Source organism: Trichosporon asahii (assembly GCF_000293215.1).
Source record: "Trichosporon asahii var. asahii CBS 2479 unplaced genomic scaffold scaffold00075, whole genome shotgun sequence".
NCBI classification, from domain to species: domain Eukaryota; kingdom Fungi; phylum Basidiomycota; class Tremellomycetes; order Trichosporonales; family Trichosporonaceae; genus Trichosporon; species Trichosporon asahii.
The window spans coordinates 1073050-1083776 of record NW_014040850.1 but is presented as its reverse complement, the minus strand read 5'-3'; the positions used below and the strand labels follow the sequence as shown (position 1 = coordinate 1083776).

Sequence of the window (10727 nt, the reverse complement as noted above, 5' to 3'; positions counted from 1 at the left end):
CTTGCGCAGCGGCGGCCTGTTGTTGCTGAGCAGCGGGTGCGGCAGGCTGAGCTGCCGGCGCAGGAGGGCGCACCTGCTGATTCCTCAGCGCTGCTTGCTTCGCTGCCATGGCCGTCACGAAGGCGGGGTCGGCGCGGATGTTCTTCGCCTGGTTCATGCCCGCCGCGACCGACTGGAGGAAGAGGGCCTCGGTCGTGATCGCCTCGTTGTTGCCGACCTTCTTGGTCGGATTCAGCACGTCCGGGAGGCTCAGCAGCGGATTCGGCTTGCCCAAGCGCGCGTGGAAGACGATGATGTCCTTCGCATGGTTCGCGAGTAGGTTACGCAGCTGGGCGTTAGCTCTTCGGACCGGATGATGCTGAGCAGCCGCTACAGATGGGGTGAGGGTGATCTGTAACAAAGTGATGACAGCATCTGAGCCTGCAACCATCACCATGAACTCACTGGCGGAATCTGGTTCGCGTTGAGCTGCCCATTGCGCACGCGGTTGATGAGGATCGGGATATTGGCGTAGATGCCCTCGAGGTTGATGGGGGGCGGGCGCGGCGCGGGCGACCCGGCGGGCGAAGCGCGCGCGGACATGATGCTGTCTCTGCTGCTGGATGCGCCAGATGCCAGATCCTTGTTGTCGTCGGTGTCCGATCCAGCTGTCGTAACAAGCCAATGTGTGCGCGCGAGCAATAGAGCAAACAGCGATTTTGGTCCCGTCGATAACAGTGGCGACTGGGCTGGGCCAGCCTGAGCTTTTTATACCGCGGCGATATCACACCCACGTCATTGTTTTCGACATTTCGATCGATCACCAGAAGGTGGAGGTTGTCACCTCCCTCTCTCCGCCGACACAGAGCATGCCGAACATACCCAACGCACCCAACGCACGACGACTGGAGCTCAGCAACCGCCTCCTCTGCTATACGTTTCCCGGGTTCTTCTTCTTGTCCTTGTTCGGGTTCGACGCTGGCTATTGTCTCATAGCAGGGCTGGTCTCGCCGTACGTCATCGCCTGGGCGTCCACCCGCAATATGGTTGAGCCGGACTTGGGCGATTCCGATACTGAGCACGATAACGTCAAACGCCCGGTATCTCAGGCAGAGATTGATGGGGTAGTGCAGAGCACCCATCAGCTTTACGCAAGCTTACCGGCGCACGGCAAGCCGCGCGTGCGCGACAACGGCGTCACCGAATGGACGATTCTCGCCTCGATTTCGCTCAGCAAGGAAAGGAAGGTGACGCCGATAGCCCTCGGAACAGGTGTGAAGTGTCTTCCCGCTGCCCGTCTGCCTCCCCTAGGCGACACGCTACACGACAGTCATGCAGAGGTACTTGCGCGCCGCGGATTCATGCGCTGGTTGCTATCTGAAGCCGAGTCCGCATATGACGGCACCTCCACCTTCCTTGTCTGGGATGGTTCTCGATTCTCCTTAGCCCCAGGAGTGGAAGTCTGGCTATACGTTTCAGCTCTTCCGGTACGTGCTGTTCTATGGGGGTGTGTATTAGCTGACAACAGTGCGGCGACGCCTCAACACTGCACACAGCGCTTCATCAGGACAGCGCCATGCGTGATGCTTTCGCGGCCGCCCCGGAGCTGACGCGGACGGGCGAAGGTGCTGTCCGCGGTCGCAAGGGGTACGAGACATACGGCGCTATCCGGACGAAACCTGGACGCGCCGACTCGCAAGCTAGCGTGAGCTTCAGCTGCTCGGACAAGATTGCGCTCTGGAACGCTCTCGGCTTGCAGGGCGGGCTACTGTCGAACCTCTTTGCGCCGATACATCTCGACCACATCGTGGTGGGAGGCGTCGAGCCGCCAGAAGGCACAGATGCGGCATCATATGGCCCCAGCATCGTGCGCGAAGCAGAGCGTGCTCTCTCTGGCCGCCTTGACAGCACACATCAGCCTCAGGTCCATCTGACGAACGAGGATTTTGAGCTCTCCAAATCAGTCGTCGAGGGAGAGGGCAAGACTATCGCTACCAGCCCGATCTGTCTCTCCGCTGTTCCTTCGCTGGGAAAGAACGAGGTGCTCGTGGATGGTTGTGTGCAGAGCTCGGCGTGGAAGACGCCCGGCACGACCCTCGTCAAGCCCAAAATGCGCTCCCGGCTGTGCAAGTACGAGCTGCTGCAGGCGTACCTGTCGTTACTCGGAAAGATCTCTCCTGAGGAGAGCGAGAGAGCAGCTGCCAAGACGTACTACGATCTGAAGGACGAGGCGTATCGCGTCCGCAAGGCTCAGCTGCGCGGAGAGATCGCTCCCGGAGTGCCGGAAAGCTGGGAGAAGCTCCTCCGCAATGGCGAGAAGTTCGGCACGACAGAGGGCGAGGCGCCGTTCAAGGGCTGGATTGTGGCCGGGAAGGAGTTTGAGAGCTTCAACGCCGCGGGAGATATCTTCCCCTAGCTTACACCGCTTACTGCAACTGTATCACTATGCATTTTGGGTCTCTCGGACGTTGGAATGGAAGAGGAGGATCGGTGCCACAACCAGCTGAGGTCATGACGTCGCGGTTCAGGAGAGATATCCAATTTGGTTCCGCGCCTCACGCGCGCGTCCTGTTTGGCGACGAACAAGGGCGCGTCTCGCTCAACCCACACATCCACCATGGAGGTCGAATACGAGCAGCCTCCGGAGCACGCGGAGCAGCGGCACGAGGAGGAGTCGCACCACTCCGACGGCGAGGGTGCCGAGGGCGTTGAGCCCGCAGCCGGCGGCGAGGGTGAAGGTACGTCTTCTCAAGCCGGCAACCACCCGCCTTCCCTCCTGAGGGAATGCAGCTTGCCGACATCGAACCTAGCTGACACCCAGCGCCCAAGAAGAAGCGCGTGATCAAGTCGCGCCAGTCTCTCGCCGAGAAGCAACCCGGAACGACCATCTTCCCGATGGCGCGCCTGAAGAAGATTGTCAAGGCCGACAAGGACCTGGACATGATGACGACCGAGGCCGTGTTCCTCGTCGGCGTCGCGACAGAGTACTTCATCAAGCACTTCATGGAGGAGGGATACACGAAGGCGCGTCTCGAGAAGCGGCGTATAGTAAACTACCGCGACATGGCCAACGTCGTTGCGCGCAGCGACGAGTTTGGCTTCCTCAGTGGTGAGTACGGTTCCATGGCTGAGACCGAGGACACGCGGGCAAGGATGTAAGCTATAGTATCAGAATCGCTCAGACTGGCCCCCCGCCTCTCTGGTGGGGCCAAATGTCGACCAATCTTCTCACTGAGCCTGCGTGTCTCCCTCTGTTTCTTGGTTTCCCGACCAGCAGTCGCGAGCTGCTCCACAGCTGAGGTGTAGCTAACAATCAGACGTCATCCCTCAGCCGATGAGCATGTCCGAGGCGCTCGAGCTGAAGAAGAAGAAGATGTCCGAGGCGCCCGGCTCCGGTGCCGAGTCGTCCGAGGAGGAGGAGGAAGACTCAGAGGATGAGGACGGCGAGCCGAAGGAAAAAGGGCCAGTGAACAAGGGCCACGGTGAGCTTCCGCCCCTGACGTCGAGCACAAACCCGGCCTTTCCCAACGCGATCATGAAGAAGCCCTCGAACACGCATGCCCGGCACGCGATGCCGAAGCCGGGAGACGAGGAGAAGGAGAAGGACGCCGAGAAGGAGAAGGAAAAGGAGAGCCAGAGGGTGAAGCCGACCAGTCCCAAGGTGCCCCTCTCGGGGAAGAATGCGCCGAGCACGCCGACGGGTCTCACGACGCGGAGCAGACGGAGCCTCGCTGCCGAATCCGAGCCGGAGCCGAGGGAGGACGAGGAGGACGACGACGAGGTGGACGAGAAGATGGCCGTGGACGAGTAGAGCAGCTTTTTCCTGTTAGACGTGTACCATAATGTAATCATTACCCTGGCCGATGCGAAGCGGGACGCAAACTGCAAACTGATACACGATGCATAGGACTAGAGGGGACCAACATTAAACCGACATTCCGACCTGATGGCGCAGCCTACAGGTCCTTCTTTCCCTCGGCGTGGGTGCCCTGGAGAGGCTGGACGATCTGGCCATTGATGTCCGCGACGCCGGCGAGGCGGAGGCGCTCAATGACCACACCGCCAAAGGCGGTGGCAGGGGTGAGGACGCCGCCAACATCAGCGAGGGGCGGGAGCTTCGTGCCCTTGGGCGCGGGGAGGGCGAGGGACAGCGCGCTCTCGGCGAGCAACATCGCCGTGTGGCTGTATCCGGGGTCGCCCTTGCCGACGTACTCTGTCTTGATGGCCGTTCCGTCGTGGCCGACAGAGACGTTGATGAGGTGCGTGCTGCCCTTGGCGCACTCCTCGAGAGTGGGGCCCTGGCCCGGCTTGGGCACCCAAGGGGAGACGAGGCGGCGGAACCACGCCGCGCTCACGTAGAGCGCGCCGAAGACGATGACGACGAGCGAGGTCAGGAACGCGCCGATCCACGAGGTCACCTTGCGCGCACCCATGCCGCTCATCGCCTCCTCGAACGTCACCTTGTCCGCTGGCAGGGGCTCCGAGTCGTTCGAGAACTGCCCGTTCGACTTGTGGCTCACCGTCGAGGGCGGGAGGCGCAGGAGGTGCCATGACCGCCGGAGCACGGCACGGTTGGGGAGGTACTGGATGAAGAAGGCGCCATACTTGGGTGCTCCGGCGACGCGGACGGGCGGCTCGTAGACGAGCTTCACCTTGGGCGAGGGCACCTGCGACGCCTGGCCGAGGAGAGCGGCCTCCTGCGCACCATCGGCAGCCGAGCCGCTCTGGATTCCAGCCTCGACGGAGGCCATCGTGCCGCCCGAAACGGAGCCGACAATGTCGTAGAACGTCGTGCTGTGCGCGATACCGACATTGCGGCCGACGTGGTTCTGCAGCGTCCGCAGAGCCTCGTACACGATCAAGTCACTGGGGTCAGCTCAAGCGTCGCTACGAAAAAGCTTGAAGGTGATACCTACCCAGGAGCGCTCTCGAAGCCACACATCGGCACGATGACTGAGCCGGTCTGGCTCGCGGCAAAGTCCCAGCGAGGCACGACATCCGCCGCGAGCATGCCAACATCTCCGTTCAAGTCGAGGTAGTGCTTGCCCGCCTTGGCGCAAGCACCAATAAGCTCGAGGGCATTGTATAATCCGTACGGTCCTGTGTTGTCAGCTACGTAGCTCCAGTATTTTAACAGATGCACGCTCGCGTGTCTGCGGTGAAGGACGGATGACAGGTCAGAGCCCATGATGGAGAAGCGGCAATCTACCCGTGCCCGTCGGTCACGCGGCATTGGGCGGACTAGGAAGCCGCTATGAGACTAGCCTCTTTCACTTCCTGCCCGCTTAATCGTCACCCGCGATCAACCCAGTGTGCATCACTTTTGAGCCTCCAGAAAGAAGACATCGAAATGGGCATGTTGAGCCAGCGAGAGCGGGGACTGTGGCGCCACAGACGCAGAGGGGCGCACTTCAGAGGGGCGCAATGGGGCGCACAGAAGGCGCACGAAGAAGTCCCCACAACTCCGGTTGGACGCAGCACACACGGAGCGGGAAAAGGAGCAACTCACCAGCAAGGTTAATAACAACGTCGCTCTTGTCGACGAGCGCCTTGACGGCGGCGGGGTCGTCAAGGCTCAGCGCCGCGACGGAGCGGTGCTTCTCGTTGATGGCGGAGAGGGAGGCGTTGAGAGCATCGAGCTTTGAGCGGTTGCGGCCCGCAATGATCAGGTGTACCTGTCCAGCATAGTTTGTGTCGAGGTACGGCAGCAGATGCGTGCTGCCAGTGTAGGACGTCGCGCCGTAGACGGTGACGGTTTTCATCTCGGTGATAGTTGGGTGGATGGACGGGAAGGAACGTTCGCGGGTCTGTTGATTTCTGTCCTAAGAAGTAGACGAAAGGAGTGGGATGTTGTTGGTGGTTGGCGCTCTCGAGTTAGATGGGGCGCTATCTATGCTTGTCCTTGAGAAAGCGTAAGTGTGGATGTGTGTTTGATGGATGAAGGAGTGGAGAGAAGACTCGGTCGTAGGCAACGGAGGAACTGGATGGTTGCAGGGAGGCCCGTTGGCGCTGGTCTGACAAGTACGTCATCGCCATGCGAAATCGCCGGCCGCCTGGACTTCGTACGCAGGCCCTGCCAGTCGGCCCAGCCAAATTTCGGGCGACGATCACTCGCACCCTGGCGACCTGGCGGCCACATGCATACCCAAGCCACCCAGCATGGCATTGTCCCAGCTGCCAAGACGTAAACTTCCAAATGCATTATCTATGTTCGCCGGGGCAGCCGCGCAGCGAATTGTATGGTACCTATGAACTGTAGTGAGGACGGGCGCAGCCGCCTAGATGTTGATGAATGAGTAGGATAGAGCCACTGTTCGTAATGAGGATGGGGTGTTTGATATCTATCGAAGTAGGAGACAGGCGTGCGTCCGGACATCTTCGAACGCAACAGCCTTCTATGCGCTTAGAGCACGGCCCAGAGCGACAGCGCCACGGCAGCGAGGGTGCTGACGACACCGGCCTTGGTCGCGAGGGCGGAAGAGTCGTCGTCGAGCGGGTGGTCCTTGTGCTTCTTGTCGACGCCCTTCTTGCCCTGCGCAATCCAGTCCTTGTACGCAGAGTACGCAAGGATGATGAAGGTCTGGCCCTCGGGGGAAGAGCTGCCCTCAACCTTGAACAGCATGGGGTTCGTGACGTGCGTGAGGTAGCCGGTCTCGTTGACGTTCTTCGACGCGGCGGCAAGCATCTGCAGCGACGTCGGGACGTAGTCGTCGGTCAGGTTGAGAGTCGACATGCGAAGACCGGTAGCAGCGATGAGAGTGGTGGCACACGAGTCCTCAAACGATGACTCGTTGTTGACGTAGTTGCGGATCATGTGGTTGCCAGTCATGTTGTCCTTGGTCGCCTTCATGATCTCGTCGGCCCAGCTCTTCAGGTCGTTGATCTTATCCTTCATCTCATCCTTCAACTGCGACTGCTGGATCGTAGCAATCACACGCACGATACCAGCAGCGGCCCAGGCGTTGCCGGTACCCCAAAGTCCCTCGTCAATCTTCTCGTTGTAGATGATGTGCTGCCACAGGTTGTTGTCCGGGTGGCGGAGAGCGTCGCGGTAGGCCTTGATCTGGTTGTACGACTCCTCGACAAGGGTCTTGTTGCCAGTCTGAACACCGTAGTAAGCGAAGAAGGGAGGAACCATGTAGACGTTGTCAGCCCAGAGCTGGACCTCATCGCGACGGTGCGAGATGGCTCCGTTCGGGGCACGCGGGACGTGGTAAAGGAGGTAGTCGACCTGGCGCTGGGCGGCATCCGAGTACTTGGTGTTGTTCACCGTGGCGTCGCCAGTCGCCTTGCCAGCAAGGACGACAGACATGCCAAGTGCGGCGGGGTCACCGGCCGCGGCATCGTCGACAATAGGGGTACCGTCAGGAAGCTGGGTGTTGTTCTTGGCGGGGACGGTCTGGTAGCTGGGCCACTTGGGCGTGGGGGAAGGGTGCGCAGCGCTGGAGTGAGTCGTCGAGGGCGCAGAGGTCTGAGCGGCAGATCCGCTCGAGGTCTGGGCTTGGCGCTTCTGCTGCTGGTTGTCACCCTCCTGGTTCTCCTGGGTGCTCGTGGCAGCCTGGCTCTGCGCGGCACGGGCAGCGGCGTCCTTCTGCTGCGTGTACGGCTTCGGAGTCTGCGCGAGCGCCCAGTTGGCGATCTGGACAATTTCCGGGACGTCGTCCTTCGTGATACCGTCGGGGATCGGGAGCGCACCCTGGTGGTAGACAGAGTATTGAGGGTGCTTCCACTCGACAACAGCCTCGGACTGAGAGCCGTTCTCCCAACTGTGACATTGTCAGCTACGCAGCCCCACAGAATCGACGTCAGAGCCTAAGCTAGCGCGCATCGTCTTTGATGCGAGCTCACTTTGGGAAGTAGTCGATGACAAAGGATCGGCGCCGGAAGCGCCAAGAGCTTTGTTTACGCTTGATACATACGTGTGCTTGGTCATGGAGCCCATGAGGTCGTAGACCTTGTTGAGCATGTCGTCGCTGAGCTCGACGGCGCTGCCCATCATGGGCATCGCGAGCGCAGCAGCGAGCGCAATGGTAGATCGCATGTTAGCTCGCGGGAAACAGCCGACTGGCGGAAATAGTCGATCGGGATAGTTTGAAATCAAGGAACGAAAGTGGAGGCAGTCAGCAGACTGGGTAAAGGTAGCGTGAACGGGTCGAGGTCGTCGTCGAAGTCGACGTCGAGGGCGAGTCCACAAGGAATGCGAAAGCGAAGAGGTCTAGGTGTCACGGACAACAAAGAGAGAGAGTGAGAGAGTGTACGGAGTGCTGAGAGTGCTGATGCAGGAGATGATGTATTCCAGCGAGCGAGGCCGCGGAGAGTCGGGCGGGCGTACGAGGCTTGCGGCGGCTGGGGAATTGGGAAGCGAGGGTTAGGGCAAAGGCAGGAAGAGCAGGTATGCATGCTTTGGGTTTGGGTGAGGAGGGCAGCCTGGCTCTGGGTGAGGAACAGCGATATAGGCTCTCTCTGGCTGGGCACGACGCGAGAGAAAGAGACATCGAGACACAGGCAGGCTATGCAGGATATGCAGGAGGGGAGTTAAGGGGAAAGACGGCAGTTTGAGCGCCGCGCGCAGTCAAGGGCCCAGGGACGGGCGGGCGACGGGCAGGCGGCGGTCGAGAGGCGACGTTCGGGCGGGCGGGGTCGCCAAGGTCGCGATGATTCCTGCTTAATGACCGACGTCGACACGTCCAGGGACTAAAACTGGCCTGAGGGACGCGAGGGACACCGAGAGCCCAGTTTGACCAGTTTCAGGCGTCTGGCGCTCATCCCATCTCACGCACTCTTGCCGACCGGAACCGCTCTCTTGCTCTCGTGCACATCCTTGCTGAAGCACACTCGGCTCGCAAGCAGCGCCGTGCACGCCAAGCATTAGCTGTCGCTCTTGGCTGTGGGAGGCATACCCAAAGTTCTGCAGCTCACACATTGTCTTCTGTTTGAGGCGTGCAGACCTTGCGCCGATACGCTGTTTGAATGCTGCGCGCGAGACCTGCGTATCTCGATCTCACCCTGGCAGTCATACAGACAGGCCGGACGATTCCAGGTCTCGTCTGATTGTATCGAGCAAGTCACCTCGACGCACGGTGCATCATCCCCCCGCTAGTCGTTTCTTGGCGTTGCTTCAATTGATACATTCAGCCCGACATGCGTTTATGGGCAGGCGAGCGCAGGCGGTGCTCAGCTTTCGCCCTGTCACTAGCATCTGGCGCGATAACGCGAGGCGTCCCAAACCGCGCCAGCCATGGCCAGACGTGTGGGGCATGCTCCTTGCCGAACTGCCGCACATTGCCGCGCTGCGTGCCGCCGCTCCAGGCATGGCTGACAATGAGATATCGCAGGGATGTCGTCAAAAGGCGAAAAGGCAGGGATGTCGCTGCTCGGATCCTAAACGACCGAAAAGTTGATCGATCACGACAGGGGCAACGGCGAAAAAGGCGGTGAACACCGTATCGTAACGATCGTGACGGGAGTGGGCCCTGTCCTGTTGCCCCGATATGGCGACGAGGGCGATTTCACTACTTTCTTGTTCATCCTACTCTGCACGACCTTGTGCCGAGCGAGCACTGCTCAGCATGCCTACGCCGAGCCGCATATACGCTCTTTGCCCTCGGCCAAGCTCAGAGTCCGACGAAAAGTCCAAGTGCCTGTCCGAAATCCTGGCAGCCTCGGGATGTACCTCGCTCCAATATTCCCACTCCAGTGGACAAATCGTCGAATCGACAGGAGCCTGACAAACCTTACTAATGAGCTGCGCACTATGCGGGCCCCAGCTTACTGCTACTTCCGCCAGGGAGCTTGGCAGTGACTCACGCCCGTCGTAACACGGCCAACCATTCTGGCAGATATTTGAGCGGTGTGGGAACCGGGAATCGGAGGGACCGTGCCGTGTGCCGTTGTCTGGGACGACCCGAACACCGACCGACGCGATGCCTGCATGATTGCTCACTGTACGATGCGATCGACCGACTCGACTATCAGTGAACTTCTCACACCCCCTCCATTACACACAATGCACCAATCGCCGCTTTGCTCTACCCCACATCCTTGCTCCCTGGCAGTGTGCCTAGTGACGTTGCTTACGGTACGCTTCACATGCAGCGACGATCATCTCCCATGTACCCCGAACACTTTCGTATAAGAGCTGTATGTCGTTGGAAGCCGTGGCATTGCCACGGCACACAACAAAGAGCAGCGCAGATCAGCAGATCTTGGCACCTTTGGGCCGACCCGAAACTCGAGCACACTAGCGAACCTTGTATTCACGGTCGTGTGTGCAAGTTACAGTAGTGCCGTAATCGAGCTACGCCGGACTGTAGATTGCGACGCACGAGAAACACGGGCGGTGACGTACCCCCGGTCCCCCGGTCCCTTTGTCGCCCTCCCTGTACCTCTGCCGTCCCTGTATGCATCGGGAAAACGACAAACTGCCCCGTCGCTCCTCGCTTGTACGCTGCACTCCGACTCTGGGCGGTGGGCATGCAACCCCGAAGAGTGCACGCAAAGGTTCAGCCCTCGCGAAACCTTGCACTTGTACTCTGCGGCCGCCCAGTTGCCACGCCCCAGGATACAGCGGCCACCTCGGCGGCGGTCGTTTGAATGGAACAAGAGTCCAGGCGCCCTGGTAATCAACTGTGGCGCAGAGACAGAACTGAGGGATCGAGGAACGAGCACCAGCCCACTTTCTCTCGGCGAGCACAGCTGTGAAGTGAGATGAGGAAAAGCTTCAGTGAATTATCAGGGATGGGTCGGTT

General features: G+C 60.2%; 4 protein-coding genes across 4 annotated transcripts; 2 read left to right on the top strand and 2 right to left on the bottom strand.

The window, feature by feature from the left end:
- Positions 1 to 848: 848 nt before the first annotated feature.
- Positions 849 to 2395, top strand: A1Q1_05947 (uncharacterized protein; the record flags this gene model as incomplete). The annotated part of the gene is made up of 2 exons (XM_014321156.1): positions 849 to 1466; positions 1547 to 2395. 2 exons carry the CDS (start codon positions 849 to 851, stop codon positions 2393 to 2395), a joined length of 1467 nt encoding a protein of 488 aa, XP_014176631.1.
- A 201-nt stretch (positions 2396 to 2596) lies between these two features.
- Positions 2597 to 3790, top strand: A1Q1_05946 (uncharacterized protein; the record flags this gene model as incomplete). The annotated part of the gene is made up of 3 exons (XM_014321155.1): positions 2597 to 2717; positions 2801 to 3088; positions 3297 to 3790. 3 exons carry the CDS (start codon positions 2597 to 2599, stop codon positions 3788 to 3790), a joined length of 903 nt encoding a protein of 300 aa, XP_014176630.1.
- Positions 3791 to 3935: 145 nt separating this feature from the next.
- A1Q1_05945 (uncharacterized protein) lies at positions 3936 to 5741 on the bottom strand (the record flags this gene model as incomplete). Its single annotated transcript, XM_014321154.1, has 3 exons — positions 3936 to 4845; positions 4896 to 5079; positions 5489 to 5741. The coding sequence occupies 3 exons, from the start codon at positions 5739 to 5741 to the stop codon at positions 3936 to 3938; spliced, it is 1347 nt and encodes a 448-aa protein (XP_014176629.1).
- A 641-nt stretch (positions 5742 to 6382) lies between these two features.
- Positions 6383 to 8020, bottom strand: A1Q1_05944 (uncharacterized protein; the record flags this gene model as incomplete). Its single annotated transcript, XM_014321153.1, has 2 exons — positions 6383 to 7745; positions 7899 to 8020. 2 exons carry the CDS (start codon positions 8018 to 8020, stop codon positions 6383 to 6385), a joined length of 1485 nt encoding a protein of 494 aa, XP_014176628.1.
- Between the last annotated feature and the right edge of the window lie 2707 nt (positions 8021 to 10727).